The sequence below is a fragment of the Cibotium barometz genome, chromosome 16, assembly GCF_041138505.1.
Source record: "Cibotium barometz isolate CiBa-2024 chromosome 16, ASM4113850v1, whole genome shotgun sequence".
Taxonomy (NCBI): domain Eukaryota; kingdom Viridiplantae; phylum Streptophyta; class Polypodiopsida; order Cyatheales; family Cibotiaceae; genus Cibotium; species Cibotium barometz.
Window position 1 is genome coordinate 30,935,374 of NC_141061.1, and position 18,230 is coordinate 30,953,603.

General features: G+C 40.5%; 1 protein-coding gene and 1 pseudogene across 8 annotated transcripts in view; one reads left to right on the forward strand and one right to left on the reverse strand.

Moving 5' to 3' along the window:
* Nucleotides 1–5,701: 5,701 nt before the first annotated feature.
* LOC147630547 (uncharacterized) lies at nucleotides 5,702–6,413 on the forward strand (annotated as a pseudogene).
* A 5,001-nt stretch (nucleotides 6,414–11,414) lies between these two features.
* The window catches only part of REV3 (recovery protein 3), a 48,691-nt gene continuing 41,875 nt past the window's right edge, over nucleotides 11,415–18,230 (reverse strand). For 4 of the 8 annotated variants that reach the window (XM_086810449.1, XM_086810452.1, XM_086810451.1 and 1 more), the window contains 5 exons: nucleotides 15,687–15,794; nucleotides 15,261–15,466; nucleotides 13,461–13,806; nucleotides 12,259–12,957; nucleotides 11,415–12,176 (listed from right to left, as the gene is read on the reverse strand). In XM_086810449.1, coding sequence (XP_086666575.1) covers nucleotides 12,018–12,176; nucleotides 12,259–12,957; nucleotides 13,461–13,806; nucleotides 15,261–15,466; nucleotides 15,687–15,794 — 1,518 coding nt within the window. In that variant the 3' untranslated portion in view covers nucleotides 11,415–12,017. The remainder of the gene's footprint in view (nucleotides 12,177–12,258; nucleotides 12,958–13,460; nucleotides 13,807–15,260; nucleotides 15,467–15,686; nucleotides 15,795–18,230) is intronic. The other 4 variants (XM_086810454.1, XM_086810450.1, XR_015267662.1 and 1 more) reach the window with 2 other exon arrangements.

An 18,230-nucleotide genomic window follows, 5' to 3' on the forward strand; every position in this document is an offset into this window, starting at 1 on the left:
TCCCAAAATAATTTCACTAATTAATCCACTCAAAAGAGGAAAATTAGACAAAAGAGACCAAATTAGTACTAATTCTTGCTAATTAAGGCCTAATTAGAGTGAACTAAACATAGATTTGAGTCAAGGCAAGTGTTTAGAATACTAATACCACTCCAATTAGTCTAATGACATGCAATTAGGCTCAATTTTTTAATTTTTTGCTCTCTTTAGGTCCACTAATCACACTAACCAGTAGGTTAGTGATAATTAATAAAAAATTAAGAGATAGTTTATGGTTTTTTTGATTTTTTTTTATTATCTAGTAATGCTAACCTACCTATGCAAAGGAATTAAGCAAAAACAAAACTAGACTAAGCTAAAAATTAACAAAAAGAGTTTAGATCTAAGCAAAAACCCCCTTGATTAAGCTCTCTAATCACCCAAATCTCAAGTTTTCTCACTCAAACAAGCGATAATCCTACTCTAAACACAAATCTATACGCGAATCTCAACAAAAACATCAAAAACAACCAAACAGAACATTAAAATACAACAAAAAATCAAAAAACCGCATGCAAAAGAACTTGCCTAGCACTAGGCTATGGGAGCTCCATCGGATTCAAAGATGGCATAGACAAGTAGCGGATGGCGCTCTTCGGAAGCAACGCCAAAGATGTTAAGGAAACCCTACCTAAACGTGTTGTGGGAAGTTGCTTATCTGCCAAGCTCGACCTTGGCTCAAGAGCTCCAACGTAGCCACTCGTCACACCGCAGTCCTCCCGCACTCATTGTCACACCGAGGCGGTTGCTCTAATCCAACAGGTGATGCAAGCTCTCTCACAAAAATCGTGTGGGATGTCCGCAAAGATAATCGTGTTGGTTAGCCTAATCACTTGAGAGAGAGAGAGAGAGAGAGAGAGAGAGAGAGGGGGGGGGAGGGAAAGCAAGAGGGAACAAGTGATTAGCACTAATTACTCCCAAACCCTAACCCTAAGCAAACCACACATGCTAGATTAGAGTTGCAAGAGAGAGGGAGAGATAGAACACTCCACTTCTATTGCACAAATGGGAGAATAAGTTACGAGCAAGAGAAATTGGATTTTATAGTTCCAACCCTTTTCCCACTAGGCCGCCCAGGAGTAAGTGACCCAAGACGCAAAAACATAGTTACAAGGCTTTTCTCTATGGTTTAGCCAACTGACCAAGATCCTCTTGTCTTTCCTTTGAAGCTCAATACTTGGGAGCGTCTTTAGGGCATTTCCCTCATCAAAATGACAGGATTTACAATATAGCACGGGTGCCCATTACATAAGTGTGCAGACATAGTTGTCATAGGAATGTGTTAACCATTATGTGGTTAACAAAGAGCAAGTCGGGGTCGCCGTCTACTACCAGTGGAGAGAAAGGAGGCCCTGCCTACTTCTGCCAGAGGAGATGGAGTACCCAGAGAACATGGTTAGTTTTCTCCTCTCTCTCTCTCTCTCTCTCTCTCTCTCTCTCTCTCTCTCTCTCTCTCTCTCTCTCTTGTGAGACGCCTTGTGTGACCAACCGATTCTTTCTTCATCTCCTTTATCTACAACCATTGACCTCTCTCTCAATGAAACCCCTGCAAAGATCAAGCGATATGTCAAAACAAAACCTAAACACAAATTCTAAGATTGCAGGGTATGGTCAGAAGGGGCATGGTCAAGATGCGCTAAATTGTTTTGAATAGATGCACTAAAATGTTTTGAGTAGATGTCGCATGAGGGCCACTCTCCAGATGTAATGACCTTTGCTTGCATCAAGAAAGCTTGTGGCAGCATAAGGACAGCTAACAAAGAGAAACAAATTCATGATAAGATTGCTAGACAAGGGTTGTTTGGAAATGATATGTGCTTGGCAGGATTGTGCTTGATATGTATGCCAAGTGTGGTGCTCTCACCACAGCACTACACTTGGCAATGTTGTACATATCTTGAAACAATCAATGCACTCCAAGATATAACATCCCAAGAAAGAAGCTCCTCAGGTATGCCCTCTTTAGGCTTAGCTATTTGATCAAGCTGCCTTGATAGCCACTTGCAAGAGAAGCTTTGCTTGCATCTTATTTTTTTTTCTCTTTTGAATATTTTTTTATAAATTACGGCTTTGTTTATGAGGTTGAAGATAACTTGTGCACACACCGATAGCAATTATAGCTCCAAATTAATCAAGGATCATGAAATAATATCACACGAGACTCGTTACATCATCGACTTTAGTATTGAGGCTGACAAAGGTATTCCTATTTTTCTCTCTTTTATATTTGAAAAAACTAATGGCCTTTTTCAACACTGAAGGTGTATCTTTGGTCCACTTTCGATATCGAGAGTGTTATTTTGGAAATGAGCGAAGGGCATGCTCCCTTATGTTTATAAAATTTTGGGAGGACTGTGCCAACTCCTTACCATACTTTATGTATGGCTTTTTTTTAACACACACAAACAAGCACAAAATTTGTATGACTTTAACAATGACATGTAATGCAAACTCATATGTGCTAAACAATTTGTAATTATCCTTTTTGCGAGGTACTTCAAGATCTCCATTGATCACATAAGCGTAGGTGTGTAGCTCATCTCGATAGTGGACGTACCTCTAGCACCCTTTCCAAGTATGTTTACAAATTCATGTTCATTCGATCACTTCAAGATATTTATAAGTAAAACTATACGGTTGCATGAGCATCATTTCCATGGTGAATGCCATTGAAAGAGGCATTCTAGAGAGAAGATCTATACTAGATAACTCCCTAATCTATTGGTCAAGTGATTTCAATGAGGCTCGCATATCAAAAGACCTAGCCTCCGAACTAGTTGCAAGCATACTTGCATACAATATAGTGAGCAGTACAAGTATAAATAAGTACAAGACACTTGCAAAACGTCCTCACACAAGGCTGGACCTGTGTGTACTTTTGCCATACATTGTAACCAACATCATCAAGAACCACATATAAGATGACCCATTTCAGCTAATGACAGAAGCAGACACATAGTGAACTATCACTGTTGTAAAATTTAGCGGAGCCTTCAAAATGAAGAGCGTTATGTACATCAACAAACGTGAATATCACTATTGAAACTGTTGTTTTCCTTTTCTTTTACCCTTTGGACATGGAAACTACCAAGAAGATGTCCATATCAGTGACTATATTAGAATGAGGATTGGAACATTGTTCTTATACAAGTCGTACCTGCTAATGACGTACCAACTCAAGTAAGCAATATTGATTTGCAAACAATTCAAATAGCACGTTGTTATAGTAGTGCGACATCGATACATACAAGAGATTGAATAAGATAGCAAGTGATCATGATGCTATGAGGAACATCCTGCGCTACAACTTACCAATATCTTTTCCAGGCACACCATCTTGGCATGGGGAAAACTTAAAAGACTTGATTGCCATAGTGTTTATGTGGGGTCTCCCAGACTTTTTTGTGACGTTCACAGCAGACAAGGTGACTGAAACGAATTGGCAAGAGATAACATCAATCGAGAACATAGCTCATGAATTCAACCCAATTTTCACCTGGAAAGACTGCCCAGTTGAGTGTGCTCTGCTATTTCATACATGGCTTCACAACTTTTTGAATGCAAACATACTTGAAGGAAATATAGTTTTTGGCCATGTAGAACATCACCTGATCAAGTATGAGATACAAAACAGGGGTTCTCTACATGCACATATCATTCTCTTGATGCATAAAAACGATGCGCAATGAGTCTCAAATGAGATAGCCGCATATATTCCTACAACAGAGGCAGACGGTGCATCCAACATCTTCACAATATCTATGTGCCAACTTGTTCTCTCCAAACAAATCCACATTTTCGGGGAATCTTGCAAGACAAGAGATCACAGTTCTTCATGCGAATATGGTTTCCCATATGAAACGCATTCGCAAACGGAGCCTACATTGCACCCACAAACTTTAAAGTGGTTGTATTTCCGCCCAAGCCATGAGCACCATAGCGTGGTGCAATGTCACTCAGCTGCATTATTGCTATGGAGTGCGCACACGAATATACAAAGAGTGACAAACTCTTCTATCTCCCACTATTTATTAAAGTACGCAATGAAAACTGATCCACAAGGAACATTGAATATTTTAGCAGAGGATGCTACAAGGCTTGGACTACAAGGCCTTAACAAAGTGAAGTTGAAGCTCATCGTCGCGACTAGAATCATGTCAAGACCGACATCAGCTACTATAGAAGCAGCCTTGAAGTACCTTGAAATACTAATAATCACAAAGAGCGATAGTGTGCAGTACATTGACGTGTCACCACCATCGAAGCTATGACAAAGGTTGGTTTCACGTGGGCTGAACATTATCATGCATCCTATTAATTTGTATTGCGCACAACTAGTGACCTTGGAGAATGTCACTTTTTGTGACTACTACAAAACGTACAAAATTGACAGACAACTCCACATCAATAAAAAACCAATTGCATGATGCATACAAGAATGTTATAAGAGAATGCAAAAGGGTTATCAGATTCAGAATGCAAAAGGCTTGTCAGATTCATAAAATATCATCCAGGCCACCAAACAGAAGGTTTCTTCTTCAACAACCTCTATAAACAACGGCTTTTAGGAATGAATCAGAGCTATTTTTGCTAGAAAACACATCATCGTCATACTTTGTGAAATCTCAACTACGTCGTCTTATATTATTAGAGGAAGATCTTGAAATATACGTAACAAAGTACATGCAACGGAACATTAGGCAAAATATGGACTCTCATTTTTGCCCCTTAAGGATTTCCACACCTCCTCTCTCTAGAAAAATGGGTTCATGGTGAAATTTTTGCAAATCAACTCAAAAGTGAGCGGAGTTTGGACATTTGGAATCTACTCTTCGAGACCTTTCCAATGATATATAGCATAATAAGCAATTTTGAATATTCAAGAGGTCCCCAAATTGGTGATGATGTGGCATATTACATGCCACATCATCACCAATTTGGGGACTTCTTGAATAATCAAAATTTTTTATCATACTATATATCATTGGAAAGGTCTCGATGAGTAGATTCCAAATGTGCAATCTCCGCCAACCTTTGATTTGATTTGCAAAATTTTCACCATGAGCCCATTTCTCTAGAGAGAGGAGATGTGGAAATCCTTACGGGGCAGAAATCAGAGTCCATATTTCACCTAATGCATGATGCTTTGCGACCAAATGGGCCACATGTTCAATTTGATTCAGTAGAAAGTATCATTGAACTGTGAAAAATCTTCGACAACAACAGCGAATGCAGAGCCCAAAACCAATAAGGAACACAACCAGAGCAAAATGTTGCTCATGCTCCATGAGTTCCATGAAGTTAAAAGCATAGCACTCACATCAGACCAAGTAACAATCTACACACAACTAGTGACCCACTCGCAATAATGGGCTACACATCATAACAGGAACACCGAGTAGTGGAAAGAGTTTCCTCATAAAATATCTGGCATGTTAACTCATAAAAGAGAACAAAATTGTCATTAACAGCACATCTACTGGAGCTGCAGCTACACGTCTTAGCAGTATTGCTACAACCGTCCATTACCAATTCAAAATCCCAACAAGATATCAGTAATAGCCATTGTCTATACACCAAAAAAATGAAAGGTTCATAGCGATCAAAGAAGTCGATGTAATAATCATACGAGATGTCGATGCTAACTAAAATGACATTTGACATGGTTGTTTGTCAAATTGTTAACATCACAGAGGGTACACTTCTAAGCCCTTTTAAGACAAGTTGCTTCTCCTCATCGGGGATTTGGCACAGCTCCCACCAGTATGCAAGCATTCAACTAACCTATGCACAGCATGCCATATTACCTAATCGGTCCACAATGCACATGCAATTGTGCACAACATAACATTCTCTATGCACCATGCTAGGGATATTCCCTTGCTTGAATTCCTACAAGCAATACGCCACAAGCAACCACAAAAATTGGAGATTCAAAGAACTCTTTCCAACTACATAGTGCATAGTGCAAGAACTCTTTCCAAGTGCATAGTGCAAGAAGACGATAAAGAATAGTCCATCGTCGACAAAACCAGACCACTATCATTTGTACTCACAAGGAAGACATTCATTGATACAACGGCATAATGCTCACAAATTTGTAGTCAAAAAAAGATATAGTCACCTTCATCTTGAAAACCAATAGCCTCGATGAACCTTGCTTGTTGCAGCACTGGATTGGCATTATCAACTTCAACAAAATACATAAAGTTGCAGTAGGTGCTAAGTGTATGATAACCGAGAACATTGACTTGATAATCAAAGCAGCAAACCAAGCATCATGCAACGAAGAGCAGATACTTGAAGATCCTAACATAATAGTTGCAGCAATACACATCAAAATTGACACAACACAAAGCACAATAACACTATGATGTATGAAGCATGCCAGAAGGGCCGTCAATGGTATATGGTATCACAAGTCCACATTCCCATTAACATTAACATATGCCATTAACAAGACACAAGGCACAAGGAGCAACACTCTTAAGAAAATTCATCCTTGTGATAAAAGAAGTATTCACACCAGGACTAGCATACGTGATGTTCTCACGTTCACAAAACATCGCCATTTGAAGATCCTACAGTTGCCCACACCCAAAATGTTCATCCCCATGCCAGACCTTTTTTTCACTAGAAGACTCGAACGACCCTAAATTCAAGTACAATGCAAGCACTATATATCCTTTTTCTTTGTTTGAAATCAAATAAATGCAAAATAGAAAATACAAACACAACACTCACTATACCATGTACACATAATTCGATTTTGCACTATAATAATGAATTGCACTTCATTACTTTTCGTTCATTTATTGTCAGTTAACTTACATTTTTATACATCAACAAGGTCCACACACTAAAGTCATCAACAGTAGCTACGGACAGTAACAAGGTATGTTTCGAACACATTCATTCATGTAATTATTAATATAACGATGCAGCACATTTTCGAACACATTCATGTAATTATTAATATAACGATACAGCACATTTTCAATAATAACATCATTTTTAACATACTTATATTTGAATTATTTAAGAAAAATGCAGCAACCACTCGACACCCCAAACCAAAGTCAGGCCCATCATGCTACCTAACAACAAACCACATGTGGCTGGCAAACCTTACTGGAGATCAACCAATAACATATATCAATGGATTTTTCAACTACACTGAGCTACACTCATACATGAACAACTACAGCAAACATCTAAGTGATGACAAGAAGAAAAACTTGAAGCTAGCAACAATAAGTGAGCTGCTATTTACATAAATACAAACTTTTTCCTCCCCTTACCTAATAAATCGCTAACTGACCAAAAGAATTGTAATATTACCAACATTTTGTAAGAATACAGAACGAGATACTTGCAGAGATTGGCATTGAAATAGAGGAGACAACTAGACAACTATTAGACATAGAAGCCCAAAAACTTATGGATGATAAAAGCAAAGAGATAATCATGTACACAATGGAAATGCTCCGTTATGGATATAACATCAACATCAATCAACTCTTGGATGTTGACAAGAAAATCGTTAGAGCTAGATATTGTCCCATATGATGAAAGAATACGACCACACGATGACAATACCCAATCGTTAATAAATGATGAGAAAATAACTTGGCACGTCGGTAGAAAACTCTTCAACCAATGGTTCAGGAAAAACACAGATCCATACAAGAAGATTAAGAATACATCAGGTAACTAAATGACCAATGACATAAAATGTAATACGAAAAAATACATATAAAATGTACTAATTAAAAAACAATTCCAGTGCAGCTAAAGCATTAGAAGAAACAACAACCGATAAAAAGTATGACAACCTAAAAGGACATCTGACACTGCACCAAATACTATTATTTGAAGCATCATAGAGAATGATAGAATTTAAATTTTTGTATGTACTCGGATCTTTCTTGAACACTTAATGCGTACGTTTATCGTTGCAACATGATTAATCAACAAAAAATGGAACGTCCGTTTACATCTTCTATTTTACATGATATATCTTTACATCCCAAAATTTGAGAAAAGATTTATTAATTTTGAACAACGCTTATCTTTGAATGTTCTGAGTTAGCATGAATTCAACTTCATGTCTATTCGAGCACACTCGTGCACTTGTGTAAGCGGATAAGGCAACCAAGCATTCTAGTTTCACACATCATCACTTATGTCATGGATGGGTGGCTAAAGCCCTTATTCCCATGCGCATAACACACATATATAAATGGTCACACAAATAGTGGTACACATGTCGGGAAACTCACTTATACGGCTCTGATTCTCCCAACAAATCTCCCTTTGGAGAAAAGGTAAAAGTGTAATAAGGAACTTTCACTAGGTAGGAATACACATGCTCCAACTTTGGTCCGAAGTTGCATGTTCTAGTTGCAGGCTCAAAGTCTCATGTGACTTGGCTCAGAGGCTGGTGAGCTTGACCTCAACAAGCTCAGAGGCTCAACACTAGCATGGCTCAGAGGCTTCTCATGGTTGTCTCAAAGGTTCATGTAGCTTGCCCCCAACTCTGACTCAGAGGAGGCCAGGGTAACACTGGGAGTTAGTTGTCCATGTCTTACATTGGTTTCAATCACAATATCCCCCCTTTCTTTAAACAGGGGTAAACAAGATAAAGGAGCATTACAACATATAAAAACAAAAACATACACAGAGATTATTTTTCAGATTTTGGGAGACATCTCGGGCAGAGAAACCTTACGCACACACATTATATGTTGAGATAGATTCCCCCTCGATGCCGGTGATGTTGCCCTTTTTTACAGAATTGTTTCCATGACTCCGAGACTTGGGTCTCGTGCAGCAAAAAACATTTTGTCAATGTAGACTTTTCAATGATGATAATGTAGATGAAGACCCAAAATAGTACGGAGATGACAGTGTGGAAGCCCATGAAGACCTCAATGTGAAGGTATTTAAAATACCCATGTGAACACCTCTTATGTGACACACCAAAAATTTGAGACTATTTTTTAAACATTATCTTTCTAGGTATTGTAGGCGATGATAGGCGGTGTCAAAAGGTGACGATGGACGGCGACGAGGGCAGCAACGAAAATATGTCAATTGAAGCAGCGCTAGTATGTCATGGCGGTGGTGGTGGCCAGTGATGCCCTTCTTAGGGAGGAACAGTGGCAACTGGCAGAGCCGAGTTAGTGCTGGCAGCGCCGCTCAAAGATTCAGAAAGCAGCAACGAGATACTAGAGGCTGTAGATGATGCTAGTCGACCTCCACTGGCAGCATCAGTCGTCGTGGTAGGCAGGCCAAACCATAGAAATGCTCGCGCACAGCTGAAACAAGAGGTGAGGGAGTCGGCCAAGTCAGTGTGTCGATGGGCACAACAATGATGAAGACTCTGCAAACTGCAAGGGCAAAAGGCATGCAGTAGAGATAAACAGAACCACTGTTGGACGTCGACGGACAGTTCACAGTCGACGAAAAGCTTGATGGAAATAGTGATGAATAGAGACAAATATTGCTGAGGTAGAAACCCTAAAAATGTAACCCTGAAGCCAATGCTCTGATACTATCTTGGCCTCCTAGGGTCAGCAAGCTAGGGTTTAGCAACTATGGTGTCAAATAGATCCATGGTGTGTGTTGAGAGATAGAGAGAGAGTAATGCTACCAAGCTCAAGAGAGAGACGAGTTGCACTACTAATGAAGATTAGATTTTGATGGATACAATAACTTCATAGTACATTGCTTTTATAGGCAAAGCAACCTTATCTTTTCACACATCATCACTTATGTCATGGATGGGTTCCCATGCACATGAAACACACATACAAATGGTCACACAAATAGTGGTACACATGTCAGGACACTCACACATACAGCTCTGAATCCCAATAGCCAAGATGTCCCGAACTTCCATCTACCACTCATTCCATCAATCACAAGGTACGGACTACTTCTACCAACTACCTCATGTTGAAGGGTCCACACCACTTCCATAACTAACGGAGGCCCGACATGAAGCACCTCTACATTGCCCATCACTTCCTACACCGCCTTGACAAGCTGCCTATCATCAGGGCTGCCCAAACCTTCCCATCACTTTGTTATGTATCTAGGTGCAGGTACCACCTAAACTTGGCCACCAACTCTGTGGCATATCCTAGACCATCCATGCGATCCACTTCCCGTAGCCACAAAGCAATTTCACCACCGAATTTGGTGATGCGAGGACGTGATCGCCATTAAGAAGGGAGATATGTTAACCACTCCGTTGGTTAACACGGTTTCACTTACAATAAGGCACTTCACCATCTTACCCACGTAAACAGACATTGTCTTTTGTAAGACGTCACTAAAACCTATAAAGCAACGTTACTCTGCGCTTAATGTCAAATAGGAAGAGTCTACAGACTTCATGTACATAGTTACTTAAGACTAGAGGTTGAACTATTTTTAAGTTTGACCAAGATAGTATAAATGTATGTAAGTCATTTTTTATAATAAGCAAGACACAATCATTTTCTTGCAATAGTTTTCTTGTGAGGTCTCCTTCTTCCCTCTTTTGAATTCATGCTTGTTACATGGAAGCATGCTTGAATAAGTTTGATCATAAGTTTCCCTCTTCGATTACCTTCTTCTTCCCTTGCTTTTTGTGAGAGAGAACCATTTGAAGGGCCATCTCCTCTTGCCTTCATCTAGGCATTGAGAGCTCTTCCTTCACCCCTTTGGCAAAGGAGCATTCCGATGTGAACGGAGTGAGGAGACGATGGGCAAGCTAGCGCACCTACATTGGGACGTTGCAGATTACGGCACTAAGGCAAAACCCAATGACACATCTTCAGCAAGACTAAGATAAGCTCTTGACTTGAACATAGTGGGACCTCCCTCGCATCTCGTTTTATATTGGACACTTGAAAAGGCTCTTATAGATCTCGTCCTCCCTCAAAAATGCCCTCTACTCAACTCTCGGACGATGTGGCGAGACTCAAATTTGTCCAATTGCTATATCAATAGCATGTGAAGTGTCTATTTGCTATATGAGGTGGTCAAAGCATAAACATGTGAAAAGGGTAAGAAAGAGGGTTAAAGACAACCCTGATTTGTTACACATTTAAGGCCGTCCATTGCCGAGCCTAGCCGCTACTAGATGAAATAGATGATTCAATAAGTACCAAAATCAACCCAGCTCCAAGGTAAAAGCTGCTCTGATTTTCTTACTTCATGTGTAGGTTATTAAAATAAAAGCATTTGGATTTTTAAGCACACTACACAGTTCCTACTGTACCTAAGATAGCACGTTGCAGGTTCCTGCAGCCTTGTGCCTCACCATAATTCAGCCATTTCCATTGCAGGACATGATGATACCTTTATACATGGGAGAACCATACTTCATTGTGTACACCCAAAAAAATTCAGGTACAATTACATGATTTACGTCCCTCTTCTGTTATAAGATTATCATACAGCACCAAAACATACATGACATACTTTTATCTGTACATGGTACCTCTTTTGTTATAGGACTATCATACAAATACATGATTTACATCCCTCTTTTGTTACAAAAATTATCATATAGCGCACAGCATAGTGGCATACTTTTATCTTATACATGGTACCTCTCATAGCTTCATAAACAGTTATCCATAGAAATGAACTGTTAAAAATGTATCCCTAACTCTGACAAGGTAAGAGGGTTCCCTCCCTATAAAGCATCTTCAAATGCAGATGCAAAAATACAAGCCCCTATTTAGCACTCCTATCTTCTTCTATGTATTATATTTTAGTTACAGTGCATCCAGCAAGTTTAGGCTAGCGGATATTGAACCAGGTCCTTCCCTTGGAAGGCTAAAACCTCGTTGACCACTGGGCTTACTTGCAAGAGGTGCATTTTGTAAATTATACGTACAGCTTTAAGTCATTTGACCTACACGTTCTTTTGTACAGTTGGAATGTTTTGTCGAGACCAACCAATGTGGCTTCAACATATACTACAGCCAGGTAAACCCATGCTGGTTTGTGACAGCAACGGCTGCTCTGCACTCTTTCTGAAGCTTTATACGCTCATAAAAGACACAGCACGCAAGAGAGATGCAGCCAACTCCCTCTTCAATGTCCTTTTCATCACCGCCTCCACAGTGTCTGCATATCTGTAATAAAGGAGTTCAAAACAAGGTTCAATCAATGCCTTCCACATAAAGCTTCATAATGGGTGCAACAATTCATACTTACTGCTTGGAGATGCTTGAACTCCCTCTCCAAACGAGAAGATCTTCCCAATAGACTCATGCCAACAACCACTTGACTAGCTGAGCAGCTCTCACAGACTGCATTGGAGGCCTGAATCAGGTCCCCGCACACCATACAATGCTGTGAGAGATAGTAATGATCTATAGTGCGTTTATTTAAGGACTTCATTTGTCCACTGTCCATTTCATACATGGCAAGCTTTCCATCATTCATATGCTTCGGAGCCTTCCCAGATCTCGAAAATGGAGACGATGGAACCGGCCGCTTTGTTATGAGCGGCCTAAACAGACGAGGCATTTCATTGTACCAAGCATTCAAATCAACACCGATGAGACCAAAAATCCTTTGTAGAGCCGGAATAATTTGCTTGGTTATGTAATATGTGTCATGTAGCCGAAATGCAGAGCTTGTGCTTACAAGCACATAAGGATCAACAACCATATCAACAAGGCGTGCACCGGGCTCTCCATGAATCACAAGGTAAGGAACCCTTTCTCCGTAGCGCGGCTCTGCACGAGGATCAACTGACATTGCCTTGGTCGCCACTATTGCTGCCGGAGGTAGAACTGAAGCTCTTGTACTATAGCTTCCCAAACGAACTTCCTTGGCAAATATGAAATCTTTAATGGAAATGCGGCCACTCAAAATTCTCCCCCATTGCCTTCGCAGGTAATCTTTCACCTGTTCAAATGCCCCATTAAAGTCAAACAAACCTCCCTCCCTCTTCGAATCCTGGTTTGTGTCAGATAATCCTTCAAGGGTTCTTGGCATAGTTGCCACGACATTAAAACGGTCTTCTTCTTCTTCCCCCCTCCCCAAACCACCCACCCCCCTCCCCCCTTCCGCCCATTTTCAATGTCAAACAAACCTCTCTCTCTCTCTCTCTCTCTCTCTCTCTCTCTCTCTCATGTATAGGACAAACATGAAGTTGGATGCCGACTCCTTCAAGCTACTGTACTTCATGGCTGTTTTGCACAGGCTTGCTCACAAGTGTAAACCAAATGTTGCGTAGATTGTGCATGCAAACATACAAATAAACAAATATGCAAAAACCCACGCAGAGAAACATGCAGGATACACATCTCCACACAAATATAGATGTATGCATCCATGCAGAGATGCACATGCTCAGGTACACATGATGGTAAAATGCTAATTTTTTTATTATAAGCTGCAACACTCACTTGCGATATGTCACGGGTTTCAAAGAGGATTCTCAGTGACTTCTCCAAGGTCTTAGCAACAGCACCACAACTATCTCGCCGCACTGTCTCAATCCCCTTTGCATCAAAATTTGGTCCGGCTTGTTTGGGACTCTCATAGCTGTAACCGACATACCTTTTCTTGGTGAGAAGCACACATGGATGGTAAACCTTCTCCATTTTCAAAGTGACAGGATGTGGATTCAATGCTGTGATGGCTGCAGCAATCTCCTCGCCAATTTTGAATGCCTCCTCCCTTGTACGGCCTCTTAAGAGGACAAACATACTGCACATACCACATGTTCCTTGGAGATGCCAATATGAAAACCTTCCAAAAGGTTAAAATCTGTTTACTATCTAGAACGTGAAAGAAAGAAAAAAAGATCCACAAATTCACAGTGAGCTATACCTAGGCTGGAGAAATCATTCATTGCCACGAAAAGAGAGAGAGAGAGAGAGAGATTATACACTGGATGCAAAATACAGGCTATGGGATCTGATCCCACATTGCAGGACCCCTCCCTTTCTAAGCACAGTACGTGCATGCATGTGTGGGTGCAATGAACATGGTGGATGCCAGACCTTGATGAATTTTCTTCAAATGCTCCTTGGAGGGCCGTGAACTCAACGCAATGGGATTACAAAGATGCATCAGAATCTCATCTTTCGAGGGGCTGTGAGCTCATCCTTTCATGCATTTAAGTGCATGTCTGTGGTCGTGGTCGGGGAGATCCTTGGTCCAGAGGCCAGGGCGCTTGGAGGCAACAAGCTGTCTGGAGGTTGTGACAAGGACTCTTTATGGGAGGGGTCTCTCAATTCGTGCTCTCGTTGAGTGTTCCTATGTCTCCTCCTAGCATCTGGCTCTCGAACTTTACACTAGCCAATGTTCTGGAAGAACAATGTAAGCAGTGTCTGGCTTTGGTTCAGGCCCCTCGTGATTCTACCTTAATGCCTCTTATCACATGCAGAAATAGTGGCACACATCTTTGGTCCTCATATTCTATGGCCCGTCCACAGGGGCCCCCCGAAGAGGCTCTGAATCAATAGTATGCTGGCCATCTAAGATGGCATGCTCCTCAATCTCTACCTCATGCACATCACAATTTGTGGAGAGAGAGAGAGAGAGAGAGAGAGAGAGAGAGAGAGAGAACCCATGGAAGGCCAAAATATGGCATCATATTGTGCAAGTGTTGGGCTGCATCCACGAGTGCATAGCCTCACCAGAGAGTTACCCTTCCATCTCTAGTCTATGCGCCACATTTACCTCATGCACGTCACAATTTGGAGAGAGAGAGAGAGAGAGAGAGTCCATGGACGGCCAAAATAAGACATCATATTGTGCAAGTGTTGGGCTGCATCCACGAGTGCATAGCCTCACCAGAGAGTTTCCCTTCCATCTCTTGTCTATGTGCCACATCTCCTTAGAGGACACCAGGAGATGGCACATAAACAGAGCAAAGCACTAGAGATTTGATAGCATCCAATCTTCGAGTTAGACACTTCTGCGAGTTTGATATTTTCAGGACTTTGGGTATCTCATTTCACTAAGAATAAGAGCTCTGTTTGGGAGAATCTAGTTTTAGACCACACGAATAACACTAGGGTAAGAAAAACGAAAACAAGCTTGTCAAAGAAAAGCACATTAACCACGTAATCCCTAATGTGCAAATTTTCGTAAACAAGGCTGACCGACAAGGGGAGACTAAGATAAAAATGACTATTAAACTAGCTTGCTTTAAACAGAGATGTAGTGCACAAATCGTCAAAAAAAAGGAGGGATACCTATCCGTGTCTCCATAGACGACCCGAGCATTCCATTGTGTGTTGGAGTTCACAAAGTTGATTGCATTTTCAAGTGTGTATCTACCACTTTGCACAATACTATCAGCAAGCTCTGCACAAGGCATCCGACCGCTGAATCCTGCTGCTGTATAGCCATATGTTACGTTTGAAATCAGCTTCAAGGCAAGTTGCCTCGCATTGAGCACCTGAAAAAAGCCATGAACACAGCACGTCACTAGTAAGCTTATATGATCCTTCACAGATAACAATCATCCACGGGCATGCAATTAGGCTGGCTTCACAAAGGGAAACCTCATCAAGGCTCACAGCTCGATTTCTCTCCACCTGGATGGATTGCTACCCATGAAAATGTAGAAAAAGGTAAAAACAGTGGTGGGTGGGCATTCGTTTGAATGCCATCCTTACTCTTTGTAAGACTTTTTGAGTAGGCATCAACTTCTTCATTGACTGTTTCACCATGATCCGAGTTGATAAAATCTCATCTAGCAATCTTGGGAGAACACCAGGACGAATCTGCAAGAGAAGAAAAAATGAGCAATAGAAAGGTTGACTGTACAAAGGAAAAACAAGTAGCCATCTGCGATTACAAAACTAGAAACTAGAAGTACTCATATTATAGAGCCTCGATTCCATACTTATGTATGTATAAATGCATATATACATAATACACACACACACACACACACACATATATATATATATATATATATATATATATATGTATGTATGTATGTATATGTGTGTGTGTGTGTGTGTACACACACACACACACACACACACACACACATATATATATATATATATATGTATGTACATATATTTATTTATTTATTTATTTATTTATATGTATGTATGTACATTTATTTATTTATTTATTTATTTATTTATGTATGTACATACATACATACATACATACATACACACACACACACACACACACACACACACACACACACACACACACATACATATATACATATACACACACACACACACATACATACATACATATGTAATATATACACATACATATATATAGATATAGATACACACACACACACACACACACACATATGTATGTAATATATACATACATACATACATGTATGTATGTAATATATATATATATATATATATATATATATATATATATATATATATTACATACATACATACACACATACATGTATGTATGTATGTATATATACATACATATTTCTATATACATATAGATATGTATACACACACACACATACGTACATACGTACGTGTGTACATACATACATACATACATATATATACATATATATGTATATGTATATATACATATATATGTATATGTATATGTATATATAGACATATAGATATGTATACATACATATTTCTATATAAATATAGATATGTATACACACACACACACACACACACTTTTTTTTTGTGAAACCACTATTTACCCGAAGCGGGTGGAACTATGAGAACGAACTAGAAAAAATGGGAAAATTCTTCAAAAACTGCTGGAGAGAAAGCTCATCAAGATCATAGCAAGCTCAAAGAGACTGGAATGGGGCAACACGAAAATAGGGGAAGAGATGAACAACATCACCAGAAAAGTGCAGATGATTTCTAGTGGAGTAGATGGTCCAAAGAGCCCAGAAGCGCACCCATGCGAAGAAATCATCATACCCCGGTAAAGCCAGGGACAATCTGCCAAAAATCCAAAAAAAAGCGCCCAAAGCACTGTTGAGGGAATCTATACTACAGCAGTGCTGTCAAATGTTGAAGAAAATCGCGGGAATGCAAGCAACTCCACAACAAGTGAGGTGCGGTCTAGGGCATAAGGTGGCAGCACCGACATAAAGCTGGAGCAATACGCCTTTGGGCCAGTAGAGTGCCAACCTGTAGCGCACCCGTAATGCATCGCCAAAAAAAGACCCGCTACTTAAGTAACAACTTTGACTTCCACACCTTTTTTAAAGTCGATTTCCACCAAGGCAAAGGCTTATCCAAGTGCCATAGCCTATTCCCATGTTCCACTATCCAAGGCTGAGGAATGAGCAAACGGTAGGCCTTGGAAGCAATGAGGAGATGGAATGGGAATGAGGCATAACCCGGTTGTTGACGATCAAAATGCCAATTCTGTAATGAATCCTACTCATCAAGAGGGGGTACCGGCTGAAATGGAGCCAAAAGTTCAGCTATGGCACGCCATATCGGCCTATGATGCATGCCCAAATGCCATTGCCTGGTGGCCTTGGGGAAAGAGAGAACCATACCATGCTCATCAACCACATCCTGTACCATACCGTATACGTATTCCCAAAGTCGATAGATGATAAGCCTTTCTTGGGTGATCCAGCGCTAAAGGCCGAGGAAAGGCTCAACTCCAATGAATGCTCTGGCATCGGAGTGAGTTCCCTGTATGTGGAGGTCTACCTGACCAATGGATGAAACATAAGATCTATTGCCAAGCTGTAATCAAGGAAGTGGCATAAGGGCAACCAAGTATGCACCCAGTAATATGACCAAAAATGACATCCAAGTGATCCAAAACCCAGTGACCATAAGCATCTACTTTCATGTGTGCACACATGGCTACCAACATCTTTGTCCAGGGCTGCGTTTGACAGACAAAGTCAATAAGCAATGTGGCCTTACGTGCCAGCATGTGATACTGAATGTCAAGAATGATCAAGCCCCCGTGCATTTTGGGCGAGCACACATAAGCACGTTTGAGTAGATGAAGCCCTTTGCGATCCGATTGTGTTCGCCAGAGATAGGCAATGGCACGAGACATAAATGTATCAATCTGCTTGCTAGTCCAGGGTAACAAAGGAAGGTGAAACTAAATGTACGCCATGATGATCGACTAGACAATTCGCAAGCGGACACGCAAAGGCTAAGTGGATAGCTGGGAATACCCCATTTGCAACAAGTCTCGCCTTGAAGCGA